The following is a 22904-nucleotide window of genomic DNA, read 5'->3' as shown; positions in this document are numbered from 1 at the left end:
CTTTATTCATCAGGAGAACCGCTCGATCACCGCGTCATACGTCATTACGCTATTTCTACGTCATTACGCTATTTCTTCATCATTACGCTATTTCTACATCATTAGGCTATTTCTACATCATTACGCTATTTCTACATCATTACGCTATTTCTACATCATTACGCTATTTCTACATCATTACGCTATTTCTACGTCATTACGCTATTTCTACATCATTACGCTATTTCTACGTCATTACGCTATTTCTACATCATTACGCTATTTCTACATCATTACGCTATTTCTACGTCATTACGCTATTTCTACATCATTACGGTATTTCTACGTCATTACGCTATTTCTACATCATTACGCTATTTCTACATCATTAGGCTATTTCTACATCATTACGCTATTTCTACGTCATTACGCTATTTCTACGTCATTACGCTATTTCTACGTCATTACGCTATTTCTCCTTCTTTAGGCTATTTCTACGCCATTACACTATTTCTACGTCATTAGGCTATTTCTACATCATTAGGCTATTTCTCCTTCTTTAGGCTATTTCTACGCCATTACACTATTTCTACGTCATTAGGCTATTTCTACATCATTATGCTATTTCTACATCATTAGGCTATTTCTACATCATTAGGCTATTTCTACATCATTAGGCTATTTCTTCTTCTTTAGGCTATTTCTACGCCATAACACTATTTCTACGTCATTACGCTATTTCTACATCATTATGCTATTTCTACGTCATTACGCTATTTCTACATCATTATGCTATTTCTACGTCATTACGCTATTTCTACGTCATTACGCTATTTCTACGTCATTACGCTATTTCTCCTTCTTTAGGCTATTTCTACGCCATTACACTATTTCTACGTCATTAGGCTATTTCTACATCATTAGGCTATTTCTCCTTCTTTAGGCTATTTCCACGCCATTACACTATTTCTACGTCATTAGGCTATTTCTACATCATTAGGCTATTTCTACGTCATTACGCTATTTCTGCGTCATTAGGCTATTTCTCCTTCTTTAGGCTATTTCCACGCAATTACACTATTTCTACGTCATTAGGCTATTTCTACATCATTAGGCTATTTCTACGTCATTACGCTATTTCTGCGTCATTAGGCTATTTCTCCTTCTTTAGGCTATTTCCACGCAATTACACTATTTCTACGTCATTAGGCTATTTCTACATCATTACGCTATTTCTACGTCATTACGCTATTTCTACATCATTATGCTATTTCTACGTCATTACGCTATTTCTACGTCATTACGCTATTTCTACGTCATTGCACTATTTCTCCTTCTTTAGGCTATTTCTACGCCATTACACTATTTCTACGTCATTAGGCTATTTCTACATCATTAGGCTATTTCTCCTTCTTTAGGCTATTTCTACGCCATTACACTATTTCTACGTCATTAGGCTATTTCTACATCATTAGGCTATTTCTTCTTCTTTAGGCTATTTCTACGCCATAACACTATTTCTACGTCATTACGCTATTTCTACATCATTATGCTATTTCTACGTCATTACGCTATTTCTACATCATTATGCTATTTCTACGTCATTACGCTATTTCTACGTCATTACGCTATTTCTACGTCATTACGCTATTTCTCCTTCTTTAGGCTATTTCTACGCCATTACACTATTTCTACGTCATTAGGCTATTTCTACATCATTAGGCTATTTCTCCTTCTTTAGGCTATTTCCACGCCATTACACTATTTCTACGTCATTAGGCTATTTCTACATCATTAGGCTATTTCTACGTCATTACGCTATTTCTGCGTCATTAGGCTATTTCTCCTTCTTTAGGCTATTTCCACGCAATTACACTATTTCTACGTCATTAGGCTATTTCTACATCATTAGGCTATTTCTACGTCATTACGCTATTTCTGCGTCATTAGGCTATTTCTCCTTCTTTAGGCTATTTCCACGCAATTACACTATTTCTACGTCATTAGGCTATTTCTACATCATTACGCTATTTCTACGTCATTACGCTATTTCTACATCATTAGGCTATTTCTCCTTCTTCTTTAGGCTATTTCTACGCCATTACGCTATTTCAACGTTATTATGCTATTTCTACGTCATTGCGCTATTTCTACATCATTACACTATTTCTACATCATTATGCTATTTCTACATCATTACGCTATTTCTACGTCATTACGCTATTTCCACTTCATCACGGTATTTCAACCTCATTGCGCTATTTCTACGTCATTGTGGTATTTCTACGTCATTACGCTATTTCTACATTATGCTATTTCTACGTCATTACGCTATTTTTGCGTCATTAGGCTATTTCTCCTTTAGGCTATTTCCACGCCATTACACTATTTCTACATCATTAGGCTATTTCTACGTCATTACGCTACTTCTACGTCATTACGCTATTTCTACGTCATTACGCTATTTCTACATCATTACGCTATTTTTATGTCATTGCGCTATTTCTTTGCCATTATGCTATTTCTATGTCATTACACTATTTCTAACTAATTGCGCTATTTCTACATCATTACACTATTTCTACATCATTGCGCTATTTCTACATCATTATGCTATTTCTACATCATTGCGCTATTTCAACGTAATTAGTCTATTTCAGCGTCATTGTGGTATTTCTACATAATTACGCGTCATTACGCTATTTCTACGTCATTACGCTATTTCTACATCGTTCAAGTCAAGTCATCCTCATTTATATAGCGCTTTTAACAATGTAGATTTTCAAAGCATTTTTACAGAGATAAACATATAATTTAAGGTAACAGAGATTGGTTTGGTTTTTATGGTGGTTCTTGAAAAAAAAATTTTCCTGCTAAAGTTAGTTTTGATTGATTCACTTCCGTCTAAATGATCATTTGTTATTAAATTAGGGGCCGCTAAGACGGCACCGTTCTCTCTAAACAGACTTTAAACGTGAACCTGTGATAGACGCTGATGGCGTTCACATACGCATTAAGAATTGATTCTATAGTTATGTGCGTTTGAATATATGTGCGCAGGTTTGTAATTCCTTACACACCATGCCTAAACAAACTACTTGTCTATAAATTTTGATGCAGAATTTTATTTTATCTTATCACTTTGGGTAGGTACGCGAACCGAAAAATTCCACAAGGCTTTATCTGTAGAGTGGTATAGGGATCCTCCATAGGGAGAGGCTAGTCGGCACTTCAGCACTGCATTGTCATCGGGTCCAGGCGAAAGTCCTTCGTCAGATCTGGAAATGGCCTGGATCCAGCAGACTGCGGGAAAACCTCGGGATAAACAAAGACACTAAAATTAGCGTAGATGCCATTCTTCTTATGATGTAACGAGTACATCAGGATTTGAGGGAAGTGTTCCCAGTTCCGGCTGATCTAAACTAAGCAGCCTAATATTGAATTATAGAAGTCTATAGAGTGTTATGTGTATGCTAGGTCAAAGAGATGTGTTTTTAGTCTAGCTTTGAACTGACAGACTGTGTCTGCTTCCCGGACAATGTTAGGAAGATTGTTCCAAAGTTTTGGTGCTAAATAGGAAAAGGATCTACCGCCGGCAGTCGATTTATATATTCTAGGTATTATCAACTGGCCGGAGTTTTGAGATCGCAATAGACGTAAAGGACTATAATGCGTTAAGAGCTCGCTCAAGTACTGGGGAGCTAAACCATTTAGTGCTTTGTAAGTAATCAGCAATATTTTAAAATTTATACGATGTTTAATAGGGAGCCAATGCAGTGTTGACAGAACCGGGCTAATATGGTCATACTTCCTGGTTCTGGTAAGAACTCTAGCGGCTGCGTTTTGAACCAGCTGTAGTTTGTTTATTAAGCGTGCAGGGCAACCACCCAGTAGAGCATTACAATAATCTAGCCTTGATGTCATGAACGCATGAACTAGTTGTTCCGCATTTGTCAATGAGAGAATATGAGGTAATTTAGATATATTTTTAAGATGGAAAAATGCGTTTTTACAGACACTAGACACGTGACTTTCAAATGAAAGATTGGTATCAAAGAGCACACCCAGGTTCCTAACTGAGGACGAAGACTTAACAGAGTGAGTTAGACGGTATTCTAGGTTATTACGTGTGGAAGTTTTTTGTCCAATTATTAGAATCTCTGTTTTTTCAGAATTTAGTAGTAGGAAATTACTAGTCATCCAGTTTTTGATATCAACTATGCATTCCGATAATTTTGTAAATTGGTGAGTTTCGTTAGGTTTGGAAGAAATATAGAGCTGAGTATCATCAGCATAACAGTGAAAGCTAATTCCATGTTTCCTAATGATATCTCCTAAAGGTAGCATGTACAGAGTGAACAGCAGCGGTCCTAGTACTGAGCCTTGTGGTACGCCATACTGAACTTGTGATCGATAAGACATCTCTTCATTTACTGCTACAAACTGATAGCGATCAGATAAATATGATTTAAACAATGCTAATGCAATTCCACTAATGCCAACATAGTTTTCTAGTCTATTTAAGAGAATGTTGTGGTCAATGGTGTCAAATGCAGCACTAAGATCAAGTAACACTAATAGAGAGATAAAACCACGATCGGATGATAAGAGCAAATCATTTGTGACTCTAATGAGAGCTGTCTCAGTGCTATGGTGCGGTCTAAATCCTGAATGGAAATCCTCGCAGATACCATTTATTTCAAGAAAGGAACACAGTTGTGAGGATACTGCCTTTTCTAGTATCTTTGACAGAAAAGGTAGATTTGAGATCAGCCTGTAATTGATTAATTCTGTAGGATCAAGTTGCGTTTTTTTAACAAGTGGTTTAATCATAGCCAGCTTAAAGGTTTTTGGTACGTATCCTAGAGACAAAGACGAATTAATGATGTTAAGAAGAGGATCTATGACTTCTGGAAGCATCTCTTTCAGTAGTTTAGTCGGTATAGGGTCTAACATACATGTTGTCGATTTAGATGAATTAACGAGTTTGCAAAATTCTTCCTCTCCTATAGCAACAAATGAATCAAATTTTACCTCAGGGAGACTATAATGCACTCCCTGATGTGATGCTGTAGTAGACGGTTGCATAGTTATAATTTTGTCCCTAATATTATCAATCTTATAAGTGTAGAAGTTCATAAAGTCATTACTGCTGTGTTTCTTGGAAACTTCTGGGCTTGAAGCTTTCTTTTTCGTTAGTGTAGCCACTTTTTCAAATAAATACCTTGGATTATGTTTATTTTATTTTAATAGGGTTGAAAAATAAGCAGATCTAGCAGCTTTTAAAGCCTCTCTGTAAGCAATCGAGCTCTCCTTCCATGAAATCCGAAATACCTCTAGTTTTGTTTTCTTCCAGTTGCGCTCCATTTTTCTGGCTGCTCTCTTAAGGGCCCGGGTGTGCTCGTTGTACCACGGCGTTGGACTATCAAGTTTATCAAGCAATATCAAGTTCTTCTAAGCTATCTGGGATGCTGAGACGATGAAACTGATTAGGAAGATTATTGATAAAGCAATCTTTAGTGGCAGGAGTGATAGGTCTAACATACTTGTAACACGGAGTTGGCTTTGCAGCCTTGGCTAAATGAAGTTTACACGAGACTAGATAATGATCTGAGATGTCGTCGCTCTGCTGTAGAATTTCAACAGCATCAACATTAATTCCATGTGATAATATTAGATCTAGAGTATGATTACGACAATGAGTAGGTCCTGACACGTGTTGTCTAACTCCAATAGAGTTAAGAATGTATTTAAATGCCAATCCCATTGCATTCTTTCCATTATCTACATGTATATTAAAATCACCAACAATTAGGACTTTATCTGCAGTCAATACTAATTCTGATAGAAAGTCAGCAAATTCTTTGATAAAATCTTTATGGTGCCCTGGTGGCCTGTATACAGTTGCCAGAAGAATTCTCAAACGTGATTTATCGTTTACATTATATTTTTACATTAAGCACCAACACTTCAAAAGAAGTATATTTAAAACTAGATTTTTTAGTGGTTTTGAAAATATTACTATAAATTACAGCAACACCTCCCCCTTTGCCTTTCAGGCGAGGTTCATGTTTATAACAGTAATCATGCGGGGTGGACTCATTTAAAGTAATGTAATCGTCTGGTTTTAGCCAGGTTTCTGTCATACACAGCACATCTAGGTTATAATCTGTAATCATATCAATAACTGAGTGCTTTTGAAGTAAGGGTTTGAATATTCAGCAACCCAAGCTTTATCGTTTGCTCATCTGTATTATATCTATTTTTTATTTGTTGAATATCAATTACATTTTTAACCTTAGATCGGTTTGGACGTTTTTTGGATTTCCAAATTCGGGGAACAGACACAGTCTCTATATGATGATATCTAGGTGAAAGAGCCTCTATGTGATGGGATTTATCTGACCTTGGTGACGCGAGGCCGCTAGCAGACGGTCGGTTTAGCCAGTTTGTCTGCTTCCTGACCTGAGCCCCAGATTGTCATGTTTTGTCTCTAAGACTATGAGCCAAATTACTAGAGAGAAGAGCGGCACAATCCCAGAAGGGATGAATACCATCTCTTTTCAACAGGCCAGGTTTGCCCCAAAAACTTTTCCAATTGTCTATGAATTCTATATTATTTTTATTATTTTTTCCATCATTAGGCTATTTCTACGTCATTACGCTATTTCTACGCCATTACGCTATTTCTACACCATTAGGCTATTTCTACGTCTTTAGGCTATTTCTACGCCATTACACTATTTCAACGTTATTACGCTATTTCTACGTCCTCAGAGTGGTCATCTTCCCGCCGTGAGTGTTTGGGACGTGTTCGAGGGGACGCTGGTGTCGGAGATGCTGGAGCACAAATACAGCGTTTCCTGCGTGGCGTTTTCACCAAACGGCAAATACATTGTGAGCGTCGGATCACAGCACGACATGAGCCTGAACCTGTGGGACTGGAAGGTACTGATTACCCATCATGTCCTGCTACCTATCCCTGATCTCCATTACATGTGGTTTACCCTCATCTCTCCATCCCTCCATCCATCTCTCCATCTCTCCATCCACCCATTTCTCCATCCATCTCTCCATCCACCCAATTCTCCACCCATCTCTCCACACATACATCTCTCCATCCATCTTCCCACCCACTAGGCTTGGGCGGTATCCAAATTTTTCAAACCTCCTCCCTATTTTACCGGGGTATACGGTATTACCGTGACTAATTAAAAATTATGACATAAGGCTCAGACAGCGTCACCAAACTGTTGGCTTGTGTCTACACCGTTCAGAAACTGAATACCAGATCGGGCATAAAAAACACACAAAAAAAATCAAGGCCAACCCGTGCACGTTGTGTCTGATCCCGGCTGACGGCATTAAATGTAATATGAGCTGGAGCCCTATTTAGACTCGACTATTTTTAATACGTGGGCCGTTATAATATGGTGGCGCCAAATAATTGTTTAACCCAGGTGCTGAAGGGGTGGTAGATATAAATACTATTTATAAATGAGCAAAAATGGGACAATTAATAATATTTAATTATTTTAATCATGACAATTTTATTCATTTTATTAATTCATTTAAATTAAATTAACAAGCAACAAGAAAGAAGTGCATTTGTAAATCCGGTGACACGCGTCCATTGATTTTTATTAATACAACTTTTCTGTCAGTGCTGCAAAGATTAAGTTGACGATCGCCATCTCCTAGTGAACGCGCCTACAGAGAGAAATGCACATCATGGATTAATCAGAGAGTATGCTGCCTATATTTCTTTTCCTTTTGAATTGTTTCGTTTAAAGAAATTGACGAATCGCCATCTCCATAGTGAACGATAGAGAGAAATGCACATCATGGATTCCATAATCAGAGAGCAGGCTAGCCTATTTCTTTTCGTTTGGAATAGTTTCGTTTTATTTGATGATCGCCATTTCCGTATGAACGCGCATAGAGAGAAATGCACATCATGGATTAAATAATCAGCGAGTGGCCTATTTCTTTTCGTTTTGAATTGTTTCGTTTAATGAAATTTCAAGCTTTATTTAGATATCTGTCATGTCTGTGAGACATACACTGAGTTTCGGTTAATTTATGATGAGATTTCAATGCAAGTGACCGCGGCGCCAGCGCACGATCATGTCATGATTATGTTGTCTGCTATATTTGATTCTTATTTATTATTGATTGATAAAAAAAATATATTAAAATTAAGATACAATTTATACTAAACGAAATTCACTTTAAAGAAAGGCCTTTTACAAAATGAAACTTAATTAAGTGGTCAATGTCTGTCTCCCGATGCATCCCATCTTACTCGTGCTGTTCAGTTTTCATTATCAATGTAAAAAAAAATAACAATATAATATTTTAACAAATATAAACGAATGCGCTTATTTAATGAACTCGGGGCTTAATGCATCCTCGCAGCAGTGAGTGGGTGGTTGTTTCGGAGATGCGACATTAGGTTAGAGGTGTTTCCATCTCTCACGGTCACCTTTTTTATTGCAACATTTACAAATTGCCTCGTCAGTATTTACCGCCTCTCCCTTCTCTCTCTCTCTCTCTCTTTCTCCTCCACACTGTCACTTGATGACAACTACATAAGCATTTTTAGGCATTGAATAAATTATATTTATTTATTATATATAAGTGCTGGTAATGACTGTATTGAAACTGATACCGTTGCTATTTTAAGACCCCGCGGTATACGATATTACCGAAATACCGCCCAACCCTAACACCCACCCACTGATCCATCCATCTTCCCACCCACCCACCCATCACTCCATCCATCTTCCCACCCACCCATCACTCCATCCATCTTCCCACCCACCCAACCATCACTCCATCCATCTTCCCACCCACCCATCACTCCATCTCCCTCCCCACCCACCCATCTCTCCATCCACCTCTCATCCATCCATCTCTCAATCCATCCATCCATCTCTCCATCCATCCACCCCCCACCCATTTCTCCATCCACCCATTTCTCCATCCACCCATCTCTCCATCCACCCATCTCTCCATCCACCCATCTGTCCATCCATCCACCCATCTCTCCATCTCTCCATTCATCCACCCCCCACCCATCTCTCCATCTCTCCATCCACCCATCTCTCCATCCACCCATCTCTCCTCCATCCATCTCTCCATCCATCCACCCATCTCTCCATCCACCCATTTTTCCATCCACCCATTTCTCCATCCACCCATTTATCCATCCACCCATTTCTCCATCCATCTCTCCATCCACCCAATTCTCCACCCATCTCTCCACACATCCATCTCTCCATCCACCCACCCACCCATCTCTCCAACCATCTTCCCAATTCCATCTTCCCACCCAACCATCACTCCATCCACCTCAACCCACCCACCCATCTCTCCATCCACCTCCCATCCATCCATGTCTCAATCCATCCACCCATCTCTCCATCCATCCACTCCCCACCCATTTCTCCATCCACCCATCTCTCCATCCACCCATCTCTCCATCCACCTATCTCTCCATCCACCCATCTCTCCATCCATCCACCCATCTCTCCCTCTCTCCATCCATCCACCCCCACCCATCTCTCCATCCACCCATTTCTCCATCCACCCATCTCTCCACCCCCCCATCTCTCCATCCATCCATCTCTCCATCCACCCATCTCCCCATCCATTCACCCACCCCCCACCCATCTCTCCACCCATCAATCTCTCCATCCACCCGCCCACCCCCACCCATCTCTCCATCCACCCCCCCACCATCTATCCATCCATCCACCCACCCCCCCCCATCTCTCCATCCATCCATCCATCTCTCCATCCATCCACCCACCCATCTCTCCATCCATCTCTCCACCCCCCACCCATCTCTCCATCCACCTATCTCTCCATCCACCCACCCATCTCTCCATCCATCCATTTCTCCACCCACCACCCATCTCTCCATCCACCTATCTCTCCACCCATCGCTCCATCCACCCATCTCTCCATCCATCTATCCACCCATCTCTCCATCTATCCACCCATCTCTCCATCCATACACCCACCCATCCATCTCTCCACCCATCCATCTCTCCACCCATCCATCTCTCCATCCATCCATCTCTCCATCCACTCACCCACCCCCACCCATCTCTCCATCCACCCACCCACCAATCTCTCCATCCACCCACACATCCCCCAACCCATCTCTCTATCCATCCACCCACCCCCCCACCCATCTTTCCATCATCTCTCCATCCATCCTTCCATCTCTCCACCAATCTCTCCATCCATCCACCCACCCATCTCTCCATCCATCCATCTCTCCATCCATCCACCCACCCATCTCTCCATCCACCCATCTCTCCATCCACCCATCTCTCCATCCACACATCTCTCCATCCATCCATCCCTCCACCATCTCTCCACACATCTCTCCATCATCTCTCCATCCATTCATCTATCCATCCCTCCATCCATCCATCTCTCCACCCACCCCCTACCCATCTCTCCATCCATCCATCTCTCCACCCATCTCTCCCTCCACCCGTCCCTGAGCTCATCCCATGGTTACTCTGGTCCTCCTGCAGAAGCACACTCTGCTGGCTGCTAATAAGGTGTCCAGTAAAGTGACTTCGGTGTCGTTCTCGGAGGACGGCTCTCACTTCGTCACCGCGGGGAACAGACACGTCCGCTTCTGGTATCTGGAACCCTCACACTCTCATAAGGTACGTCTGTGACCTTTGAACCTCCTCATTTAGAGGTCACTGCAAATCGAGGACACTGACGAACTGTCCTATGATGCTCTGCAGCCAGTGCCGCTGATGGGCCGCTCGGCACTCCTCGGGGAGATGCAGAACAACTTCTTCTGTGGTGTGGCATGTGGACGCGGGCCGAAGTCCGACAGCACCTTCTGCATCACCTCATCAGGCCTGCTGTGTGAATTCAGCAGCCGGAGAGTCCTGGAGCGCTGGGTCCATCTGCAGGTCAGAGCACACACACACACACACACACACACACACACACACACACAGCTATTGACGGGTTCTGAGAAGATCATGATTGTGTGTTCAGACGAGTTCGGCTCGCGCTCTGGCGGTGACGGAGGAGCTGATCTTCTGCGCGTGTGCTAACGGGACCGTGCGCGTGTTCAGCCCGGCAGACCTGCGCTGCGTCGGCTCTCTGCCCCCCCCGCATCAGCTGGGCATCGAGGCGTGCGGCGCCACACAGGCCAGGTGAGGCATTACACACACACCCCCGGCGTGAAGTCTCACCTCTGACCTGATCTCCTCTCTTCTGCAGGACGCCCGAGGCCCGTTACCCAGACCCGGTGGCGCTGACCTTTGACCCTGTGAACCGCTGGCTGTCCTGTGTGTATAGTGATCACAGTTTATATGTGTGGGACACGCGAGATCTGCAGAGGGTGGGCAAAGTTCACTCGGCGCTGTATCACTCGGCCTGTGTGTGGGATCTGCAGGTGTGTGCTTTGATTATTATCATTACTGTTTTTTAGATAAAGCACAACTGTGACCATCAACATTTTCAATAGTCTTTATTGCACAGCTACACGGGTGCTCAGAGTTTGGGATAATAATGCTTGTGAAAGAGTCTCTTCTCCTCATCAAAGCTGCATTTATTTAATCAAAAATATTGATTACAAAATAAAATATGTTTTTTATGTGAATGTATTGTAAAATGTGACACTTTAAGACTGGAGTAATGATGCTGAAAATTCAGCTTTGATCACAGGAATAAATTACACTTTACTATATATTCACATAGAAAACAGCTGATATACATTAGAATAATACTATATTTCACTTTTTTACTGTATTTTTGGTGACTAATGTGAGTGTGATTTTTGTTTCTGTAACGGTCATCTCTGTTCCAGATGTTCCCCACAGACGGCTCCCAGATGTTCGGTGTCTCGGAGCCGTTCCTCTCCTGTTCGTCTGACGGCACTGTGCGGATCTGGAGCGCAGACGGCGCTCGCGACGCTAACCGGCTGAGCAGTGTGAGTCTGTAGCACTGAGTGTGGTGATGTAGCGTGACGAGTGATGAACTGACTCCCCCTCTCTCAGGATCTTCTTCACGTGCTCCACATGACCGAGGACAGCGCCGCCCTGCTGGACGCGGAGGGAACTGCGGTCACCGACAGCTCGCGCGGCATCAGGAGCATCTGTGTCAGTCCTGACGGGACACACCTGGCATCCGGCGACCGCAGCGGCACACTCAGGTGATCAGGGGACTCTTATTATGACGGACAGTTATGTCAGTGTGCAAAAAACCTAATTATAAAACTTATATATATATGTGTGTGTGTGTGTGTGTGTGTGTAATAAATAAATTAAATAATAAAAAACATATACATTATTTATATTTATTTATACATGTAATTGTTTATTTGATCATTTATTAAATAATGCATTCATTATCATATATTTATTTAAGCATTTATTTTTTATTTCTTATTGAATTTTTTTATTAATTTTTTAAAATGTACTTTATTAAATAAGTGTTTAATTATTTAAGCATTCAATGAATTAATCAAGTATTACACATTTATTTAATCATTTAATTTAAAATTTATTAAAAATGCATTCATTATCGTTTATCGTTAAGCATTTATTTATTTGTTATTGAATTATTAAATAAAAATATTTATTAATGCAATTGTTGTTTAATAATGTATTTAATAATGTATTTTTTATTTTATTTATACATTCATTTGTTTGTTTAACCATTTGTTTAATTACTGATTTATTATTTAACTTATTAATGAATTTATTTAATTAGTATTTATCATTTAATAATTATGTAATTCATTTAATTTTATTAAATTGTTTTGTTTGGTTTAATTACTGATTATTTAATTAGCATTTCATAAATTTCTTTAAATTATTAATTTAATAATCATTAATTTAATTATTTAAGATGAATGATGCTGCTGTGTTTGCTGCAGGATCCATGACCTGACGTGTATGAAGGAGCTGGTGAAGGCTGAAGCACACGACTCTGAGATCCTGTGTCTGCAATACTCCAGTCCTCACGCAGGTGTGTGTGTGTGTGTGTGTGTGTGTGTGTCCTGACCATCCATAGCGGCGTTCCCCTGCAGACCTGAGTGTGTGTGTGTGTGTGTGTGTGTGTGTGTGTGTGTGTGTGTGTGTGTGTGTGTGTGTGTGTCCTGACCATCCATAGCGGCGTTCCCCTGCAGACCTGAGTGTGTGTGTGTGTGTGTGTGTGTGTGTGTCCCGACCATCCATAGCAGCGTTCCCCTGCAGACCTGAGTGTATGTGTGTGTGTGTGTGTGTGTCCCGACCATCCATAGCAGCGTTCCCCTGCAGACCTGAGTGTATGTGTGTGTGTGTGTGTGTGTGTGTGTGTGTCCCGACCATCCATAGCAGCGTTCCCCTGCAGACCTGAGTGTATGTGTGTGTCTGTGTGTGTGTGTCCCGACCATCCATAGCGGCGTTCCCCCCTGCAGACCTGAGTGTGTGTGTGTGTGTGTGTGTGTGTATGTGTGTGTCCTGACCATCCATAGCGGCGTTCCCCCCTGCAGACCTGAGTGTGTGTGTGTGTGTGTGTCCCGACCATCCATAGCAGCGTTCCCCTGCAGACCTGAGTGTATGTGTGTGTGTGTGTGTGTGTGTGTGTGTGTGTCCCGACCATCCATAGCGGCGTTCCCCTGCAGACCTGAGTGTATGTGTGTGTCTGTGTGTGTGTGTCCCGACCATCCATAGCGGCGTTCCCCCCTGCAGACCTGAGTGTGTGTGTGTGTGTGTGTGTGTGTGTGTGTGTGTGTCCCGACCATCCATAGCGGCGTTCCCCCCTGCAGACCTGAGTGTATGTGTGTGTGTGTGTGTGTGTGTGTGTGTGTGTCCCGACCATCCATAGCGGCGTTCCCCTGCAGACCTGAGTGTATGTGTGTGTCTGTGTGTGTGTGTCCCGACCATCCATAGCGGCGTTCCCCCCTGCAGACCTGAGTGTATGTGTGTGTGTGTGTGTGTGTGTGTGTGTGTGTCCCGACCATCCATAGCGGCGTTCCCCTGCAGACCTGAGTGTATGTGTGTGTCTGTGTGTGTGTGTCCCGACCATCCATAGCGGCGTTCCCCCCTGCAGGCCTGAGTGTGTGTGTGTGTGTGTGTGTGTGTGTCCCGACCATCCATAGCAGCGTTCCCCTGCAGACCTGAGTGTGTGTGTGTGTGTGTGTGTGTGTCCCGACCATCCATAGCGGCGTTCCCCCCTGCAGACCTGAGTGTGTGTGTGTGTGTGTGTGTGTGTCCCGACCATCCATAGCAGCGTTCCCCTGCAGACCTGAGTGTATGTGTGTGTGTGTGTGTGTGTCCCGACCATCCATAGCGGCGTTCCCCTGCAGACCTGAGTGTGTGTGTGTGTGTGTGTGTGTGTGTGTGTGTCCCGACCATCCATAGCAGCGTTCCCCTGCAGACCTGAGTGTATGTGTGTGTGTGTGTGTGTGTCCCGACCATCCATAGCGGCGTTCCCCTGCAGACCTGAGTGTGTGTGTGTGTGTGTGTGTGTGTGTGTCCCGACCATCCATAGCAGCGTTCCCCTGCAGACCTGAGTGTGTGTGTGTGTGTGTGTGTGTGTCCCGACCATCCATAGCAGCGTTCCCCTGCAGACCTGTGTGTGTGTGTGTGTGTGTGTGTGTGTGTGTGTGTGTCCCGACCATCCATAGCGGCGTTCCCCTGCAGACCTGAGTGTGTGTGTGTGTGTGTGTGTGTGTCCCGACCATCCATAGCGGCGTTCCCCTGCAGACCTGAGTGTGTGTGTGTGTGTGTGTGTGTGTGTCCCGACCATCCATAGCAGCGTTCCCCTGCAGACCTGAGTGTGTGTGTGTGTCCCGACCATCCATAGCGGCGTTCCCCTGCAGACCTGAGTGTGTGTGTGTGTCCCGACCATCCATAGCGGCGTTCCCCTGCAGACCTGAGTGTGTGTGTGTGTGTGTGTGTGTGTGTGTGTGTGTCCCGACCATCCATAGCGGCGTTCCCCTGCAGACCTGAGTGTGTGTGTGTGTCCCGACCATCCATAGCGGCGTTCCCCTGCAGACCTGAGTGTGTGTGTGTGTGTGTGTGTGTGTGTGTGTGTCCCGACCATCCATAGCAGCGTTCCCCTGCAGACCTGAGTGTGTGTGTGTGTGTGTGTGTGTGTGTGTCCCGACCATCCATAGCGGCGTTCCCCTGCAGACCTGAGTGTGTGTGTGTGTCCCGACCATCCATAGCGGCGTTCCCCTGCAGACCTGAGTGTGTGTGTGTGTGTGTGTGTGTGTGTGTGTGTGTCCCGACCATCCATAGCGGCGTTCCCCTGCAGACCTGAGTGTGTGTGTGTGTCCCGACCATCCATAGCAGCGTTCCCCTGCAGACCTGAGTGTGTGTGTGTGTCCCGACCATCCATAGCGGCGTTCCCCTGCAGACCTGAGTGTGTGTGTGTGTGTGTGTGTGTGTGTGTGTGTGTCCCGACCATCCATAGCGGCGTTCCCCTGCAGACCTGAGTGTGTGTGTGTGTCCCGACCATCCATAGCGGCGTTCCCCTGCAGACCTGAGTGTGTGTGTGTGTGTGTGTGTGTGTGTGTGTGTCCCGACCATCCATAGCAGCGTTCCCCTGCAGACCTGAGTGTGTGTGTGTGTGTGTGTGTGTGTGTGTCCCGACCATCCATAGCGGCGTTCCCCTGCAGACCTGAGTGTGTGTGTGTGTGTGTGTGTGTGTCCCGACCATCCATAGCGGCGTTCCCCTGCAGACCTGAGTGTGTGTGTGTGTGTGTGTGTGTGTCCCGACCATCCATAGCAGCGTTCCCCTGCAGACCTGAGTGTGTGTGTGTGTCCCGACCATCCATAGCAGCGTTCCCCTGCAGACCTGAGTGTGTGTGTGTGTCCCGACCATCCATAGCGGCGTTCCCCTGCAGACCTGAGTGTGTGTGTGTGTGTGTGTGTGTGTGTGTGTCCCGACCATCCATAGCGGCGTTCCCCTGCAGACCTGAGTGTGTGTGTGTGTCCCGACCATCCATAGCAGCGTTCCCCTGCAGACCTGAGTGTGTGTGTGTGTGTGTGTGTCCCGACCATCCATAGCGGCGTTCCCCTGCAGACCTGAGTGTGTGTGTGTGTGTGTGTGTGTGTCCCGACCATCCATAGCGGCGTTCCCCTGCAGACCTGAGTGTGTGTGTGTGTGTGTGTGTGTGTCCCGACCATCCATAGCAGCGTTCCCCTGCAGACCTGAGTGTGTGTGTGTTTGTGTGTGTGTCCCGACCATCCATAGCGGCGTTCCCCTGCAGACCTGAGTGTGTGTGTGTTTGTGTGTGTGTCCCGACCATCCATAGCGGCGTTCCCCTGCAGACCTGAGTGTGTGTGTGTGTGTGTGTGTGTGTGTCCCGACCATCCATAGCGGCGTTCCCCTGCAGACCTGAGTGTGTGTGTGTGTGTGTGTGTGTCCCGACCATCCATAGCAGCGTTCCCCTGCAGACCTGAGTGTGTGTGTGTGTGTGTGTGTGTCCCGACCATCCATAGCAGCGTTCCCCTGCAGACCTGAGTGTGTGTGTGTTTGTGTGTGTGTCCCGACCATCCATAGCGGCGTTCCCCTGCAGACCTGAGTGTGTGTGTGTTTGTGTGTGTGTCCCGACCATCCATAGCGGCGTTCCCCTGCAGACCTGAGTGTGTGTGTGTGTGTGTGTGTGTGTGTCCCGACCATCCATAGCGGCGTTCCCCTGCAGACCTGAGTGTATGTGTGTGTGTGTGTGTGTGTGTGTGTCCCGACCATCCATAGCGGCGTTCCCCTGCAGACCTGAGTGTGTGTGTGTGTGTGTGTGTCCCGACCATCCATAGCAGCGTTCCCCTGCAGACCTGAGTGTGTGTGTGTGTGTGTGTGTCCCAAACCTCCATAGCAGCGTTCCCCCTGCAGACCTAAGTGTGTGTGTGTGTGTGTGTGTGTGTGTGTGTGTGTGTGTGTGTGTGTGGGACAGGCATGAGTCTGCTGGCCACAGCGAGTCGAGACCGGCTGATCCAGGTGCTGGATGTTGAGGAGGACTACGGTTTGCTTCAGACTCTGGATGAGCACTCGTCCTCCGTCACATCCGTACGCTTCGCCGGTGAGAGTCTGCTTATTATTCACATTACAGAATATATATGCAAAGCAAACATCCAATCATCTTTGAGTCGCTAGTAGCCAGTGTGAAATGTGTGTGTGTGTGTGTGTGTGCAGCCAGTGACGGCAAGTTGAGGATCATCAGCTGTGGAGCGGATAAGAGTCTGTACATCCGAACCGCACACAGGGTGAGATATTGTGCTTTTATGGATATTATCTTTTTATGTAGTGTGTATTAAATATGTTTGTGAATTTAAAAGTTTCAAAGTTAAACAAGAGTTTTTGTCTCCTAAAAGAAAGAAGTGATTCTGAACTGAAACCAGTAATTCAGTCTCACTTCCTGATGAACCTGCGTAGGTTTGTAACTAATTTGCATAATGCTGGTTATGGCTCTGGTCCTGATTGGCTGAGCAGCATCTCTTAGCTCCGCCCTCAAACACTAGTGTATCTGCGACTGGAAGAGTTTGGTTCGTGTCGTTCGTGTCGAGAAGACGCTGTTTTCTGAGATTGATAAGGTAAAACACGCCATCGTTACTGTTCGTATCACTGTGATCAAGAGCTGAGATTCAGATATGATAATGAGCGTTTGGTTTCTGACCAATCACAGCAGAGCAGCTCTCAGAGAGGCGGGGCTTAGAGAGACTGAATCTTTGATGGAAGCGTTTCAGACACTGAGAGAAAGAGCTGGCGCTGCAGTGGAGATTATGAGAGAATAAAGTGTGTTTGATGCATGTGAACCTGCTGTAGGAGCCTTTAAAATAGCATTATATGACACTATAAATGACAATGCTGTGAGATTGATACGGTAAAACACACTCCATCGTTACTGTTCCACACGGCAACTTTCTTGTCATACAGGTAATACATTTTACTACAAAAGTTTTTAAACACAGTACGAGATGTAAACATCCTTAATGTGAGGGGCACTTACCAATTAAATCCTCAATCTCGACATCTGCAGGTGCTTTGATGTTGCAGAATAGGAATTATGGGATACAGTTGGTCACCAATATGGGAGGGAAGTTACGTCATCAGTAGGCGTGTTTCCATTACAGATTTGCGCAAAACTTTTGCGAATTTTATTAATTTTTTTCCTTTTCCTTTTTTTTCTCTAAATGTCGACAAAAAACGAATGCGAAATGACCGCGTTTCCATTAACCGAAGTTATGCGACTAAAACGTAATTTTTTCCTCTCGCGATAAGTCATTACAAAAATCATAGCGACGGATATTGATAGGTTTACGTATATCCCAGCCACTGCCATGGCCATTATTATTAATTGAAGGAGACGTGTGTGTGTTATCCAGCATTAATGACAAGGAAAGACACTTACACTGAGAGTGAAAGTGAAAGTGAAAGTGATACGTGATGGCCAAGTATGGTAACCCATACTTGGAATTTGACCTCTGCATTTAACCCATCCAAGTAAGTGCACACACATTAGGAGCAGAGTAGTGAGTAGTGAACACACACACACTGCAAACGTGAATACACACACCCGGAGCAGCGGGCAGCCTTGAGTGGCGCCCGGGGACTCCGGGGAGAGCGACTCGTATGAGGAGTTTCTGGTGTTTCTCCCTCATTTCTGCTTCGAGGTCGTGATTGTGGAATTTCTTTGAGGTTTAGAATCCAGTATTCCTGTAATTCTTTTGTCTTTTATGAGTTTAATAAAGAACTCTGTCTCGTATTCTGTCGAAACACAACGCATCATCTACGTCAGGTGACTGTAAATGCGCAAAAACTGTTTCCATTGCAGTTTTGCGAAATATTTATTTTTCGATTTCCCTGAAAAACCTCCTCATGCGAGCGTAAAAACGATATATGGGAGTTTTTATGGGAGTTATGATATTTTTGCGATATATGGGAGTTTTTGCGAAATTGACGTGTTTCCATTGGACGTATTTTCAATTCACAATTTAAATTTAAAGGGTAATGGAAACACGGCTAGGGTCATCAGGTGGGCACCCTCTTTCGCTGAGGTTTCGTTGATGAGTCCACGATGTCTCTAGAGGGCTCCACGCTGATGTCCCAGAACACCCTCAGCTCCAACCCCCCCCCACTATCTCTGACCCAGTCAGAGTCTTGCCTCTTTATCCAGAGCCACTGGCTGCTTCTCTCTGATGCTGCTTCTCTCGGCTGCTGTTTCTCTCGGCTGCTGCTGCTTCTCTCGGCTGCTGTTTCTCTCGGCTGCTGCTGCTTCTCTCGGCTGCTGTTTCTCTCGGCGGCTGCTGCTTCTCTCGGCTGCTGCTGTTTCTCTCGGCTGCTGCTGTTTCTCTCGGCTGCTGCTTCTCTCGGCTGCTGCTGCTTCTCTCGGCTGCTGCTGTTTCTCTCGGCTGCTGTTTCTCTCGGCTGCTGCTGCTTCTCTCGGCTGCTGTTTCTCTCGGCGGCTGCTGCTTCTCTCGGCTGCTGTTTCTCTCGGCTGCTGCTGCTTCTCTCGGCTGCTGCTGTTAATCTCGGCTGCTGCTGCTTCTCTCGGCTGCTGCTGCTTCTCTCGGCTGCTGCTGCTTCTCTCGACTGCTGCTGCTTCTCTCGGCTGCTGCTGCTTCTCTCGGCTGCTGCTGCTTCTCTCGGCTGCTGCTGCTTCTCTCGGCTGCTGCTTCTTCTCTCGGCTGCTGCTTCTTCTCTCGGCTGCTGCTGCTTCTCTCGGCTGCTGCTGCTTCTCTCGGCTGCTGCTGCTTCTCTCGGCTGCTGCTTCTTCTCTCGGCTGCTGCTGCTTCTCTCGGCTGCTGCTGCTTCTCTCGGCTGCTGCTGCTTCTCTCGGCGGCTGCTGCTTCTCTCGGCGGCTGCTGCTTCTCTCGGCTGCTTCTGCTTCTCTCGGCGGCTGCTGCTTCTCTCGGCGGCTGCTGCTTCTCTCGGCTGCTGCTGCTTCTCTCGGCTGCTGCTGCTTCTCTCGGCTGCTTCTGCTTCTCTCGCCGGCTTCTGCTTCTCTCGCCGGCTGCTGCTTCTCTCGGCTGCTGCTGCTGCTTCTTTCGGCTGCTGCTGCTGCTTCTCTCGGCTGCCTCTGATGCAGTTTCAGTGGTTCGGCGCAAGCTCTGGCTTCTGACTCCGAGGTCTCTTAGCAAGTTAGTAGTAGATGATGCCAGGAATGCTCTGCTTCATACTTCCACTGGGTGTTTCAGCCGCAAAGTCGTATATCATGAGCCAGCTCAGCATATCTTGGGTATTTACGCTCATAAGCCACTTCCAATGAATCTTCCCAGGGTACGAAAAGTTCAGTGATGAAGACAGAGGGGGACCAGAGAACTACATCAGGCCTGAGGGTAGTGGTATAAATATCAACCAGCATCTTCCAGTCGCAGGCTATCCTAAACTGGTCATGCTTTTTTTTGCCACTGCGTTCGAAGTTACTTCCTTTGTTGAACGAGATTATTATGCTAAATACATGATGCTACAAAGTATGATATTACAAGTTTTTTGGACATACCTTAATGTATACATTAAATAAACAACCATTGTTCACAGAGTATGAAATGAACACCTGCGACCTGTTCGCCTGAAAACTAATGCTTTGTCAAGTCACCTTTATTTATATAGCGCTTTTACAATACAAATTGTTTCAAAGCAGCTTTACAGAGATAACAGGAAAGAAAAGTTGTAATAGTATTGTTAAATTCAAAATTAAATGTTAAATGTCCCCAACTAAGCAAGCCAAAAGCCAATGGCGAATGAAGGCGAAAAAAAGGCGACAGTGGCAAGGAACCAGAACTCCATAAGTGACAGAATGGATAAAAAAACCTTGGGAGGACCCAGGCTCAGTCGGGGGCCAGTCCTCCTTTGGCCAACAAACGAACAGTGTATGATTATGATTTAGGCGGCATAATAGGTCAGAAGTCAGATTGGATCAGAACTTTCACAATATTTATCCAGTTCATCTGGTTAGGGGTCGGAGTCATCACGCCGGTATGGAGATGAGTTTGTTGAGGTGTCCATGAGGCCTTCACAGTGTTGATGAGGCTGGCACTTCAGGGATGCGTTGTCGTCGTGTCCAGGCGCAGGTCCTTCCTCAGATCTAGATATATCCTGGATCCGGCGGCTTGCGGTAAACCTCGGGATAAACAGAGAGACTAATATTAGCGTAGACGCCATCCTTCTTATGATGTAACGAGTACATCAGGATTTATGGGAAGTGTTCCCGGCGCCGGCTGATCTAAACTATGCAGCCTAACATTGAATTATAGAAGTCTATAATGTGTTATGTGTATGCTAAGCCAAAGAGATGTGTTTTTAGTCTAGATTTTAACTGACAGACTGTGTCTTCTTCCCGGACAATGTTAGGAAGATTGTTCCAAAGTTTTGGTGCCAAGTAGGATAAGGATCTACCGCCAGCAGTTGATTTAGATATTCTAGGTATTATCAACTGGCCAGAGTTTTGAGATTGCAATAGACGTGAATAGACAATAGACCCAAGCTTTGCTTGGACACCAGTTTACACGCGCCTGTAGGGTTTTTATATTCTAATCCAGTTAACATTTATTTCAAGTAGTGAAATGTTTGTTTATGGTTTTGGGTTTAGTTGACTATAATAACCCTGGTTTGTTTAGACTGTCAGAGGAAAAGCATTCAAACGGACGCATCATGTGGTTCGGAAAACGACTCCCACTGACATGGACGTCGATCCCACATGCAAGTATGCAGTCGTCGGCTGTCAGGACCGCAGCGTCAGGTGAACGGAGGAGCCAATCAGAGCAGTGTATGAGGTGCAGACACAGACCTGTGTTCATGTGAGTGTGTGTGTCGTCTCTAGAGTGATCAACATCAGCAGCGGTAAACAGAAGAGATCTTATAAAGGCTCGCGGACTGAAGACGGCAGTTTACTGAAGGTCAGACCGGCTGATTCTTACTACATATTCAACGTGTTAAAAGTTTTAAAAAGAGTTACATAAGTCTAATGGCGCAAATGCACAACTGTTACGCAATCATAGCAGTCTTGAATGCAGCACGCCTGTCAAAACACACTCTCACTCACTCACTCACACACACACATACACACACACACTCACTCACTCTCTCTCCCACTCACACTCACTCACTCACTCTCTCACTCTCACTCACTCACTCGCTCTCTCACTCTCTCACTCACTCTCACTCACTCTCTCTCTCACTCACTCACTCTCACTCACTCACTCACTCTCACTCACACACTCTCACTCAAACTCACTCACTCACACTCTCACTCTCTCTCACCCACTCACTCACACTCTCTCTGTCACTCAAACTCACACTCACTTTCTCACTCACTCACTCACTCACACACTCGCACACTCTCTCTCACTCACTCACACACTCAGTCACACACTCACTCTCTCACTCACTCACACTCACTCACTCTCACACACTCTCACTCACTCTCACTCACACACTCTCACTCACTCACTCTCTCACTCACTCACACACACTCACACTCACTCACACTCACTCACACTCACTCACTCACTCTCACACTCACTCACACACTCACTCACTCTCTCACTCTCTCTCTCTCACTCATTTACACTCACTCACACACACTCTCTCACTCACTCACTCTCACTCACACTCGCTCACTCTCTCACTCATATATACACACACACACACTCTCTCTCACTCACTCACTCACTCTCACACACACTCACTCACTCATTCACACTCACTCACTCTCACTCACACACACTCACTCACTCAGACTCACTCACTCACACTCACTCACACTCTCACTCACTCTCACTCACTCACTCACACTCGCTCACTCTCTCACTCATATATACACACACACACTCTCTCACTCACTCACTCTCACACACACTCATTCACTCTCACTCACTCTCACTCACTCACTCTCACTCACACACACTCACTCACTCACACTCACTCACTCACACTCACTCACACTC

At 45.2% G+C, this 22904-nt stretch overlaps 1 protein-coding gene across 1 annotated transcript in view; it reads left to right on the top strand.

The window, feature by feature from the left end:
* Positions 1 to 22904, top strand: part of LOC143747481 (mitogen-activated protein kinase-binding protein 1-like) — a 50463-nt gene that overhangs the window by 10194 nt on the left and 17365 nt on the right. Inside the window, exons 5-16 of the mRNA XM_077240272.1 lie at positions 6757 to 6927; positions 10533 to 10670; positions 10755 to 10928; positions 11017 to 11177; positions 11245 to 11419; positions 11834 to 11956; positions 12024 to 12178; positions 12905 to 12996; positions 16913 to 17038; positions 17152 to 17222; positions 21576 to 21697; positions 21779 to 21854. Of these exons, the coding sequence (XP_077096387.1) occupies positions 6757 to 6927; positions 10533 to 10670; positions 10755 to 10928; positions 11017 to 11177; positions 11245 to 11419; positions 11834 to 11956; positions 12024 to 12178; positions 12905 to 12996; positions 16913 to 17038; positions 17152 to 17222; positions 21576 to 21697; positions 21779 to 21854 (1584 nt within the window). The remainder of the gene's footprint in view (positions 1 to 6756; positions 6928 to 10532; positions 10671 to 10754; positions 10929 to 11016; positions 11178 to 11244; positions 11420 to 11833; positions 11957 to 12023; positions 12179 to 12904; positions 12997 to 16912; positions 17039 to 17151; positions 17223 to 21575; positions 21698 to 21778; positions 21855 to 22904) is intronic.

The sequence above is a fragment of the Siphateles boraxobius genome, unplaced genomic scaffold (assembly GCF_051911475.1).
Source record: "Siphateles boraxobius isolate OS27281-9 unplaced genomic scaffold, OSU_SipBor_1 222, whole genome shotgun sequence".
NCBI lineage: Eukaryota > Metazoa > Chordata > Actinopteri > Cypriniformes > Leuciscidae > Siphateles > Siphateles boraxobius.
This window is presented reverse-complemented; position numbering and strand designations above follow the sequence as displayed.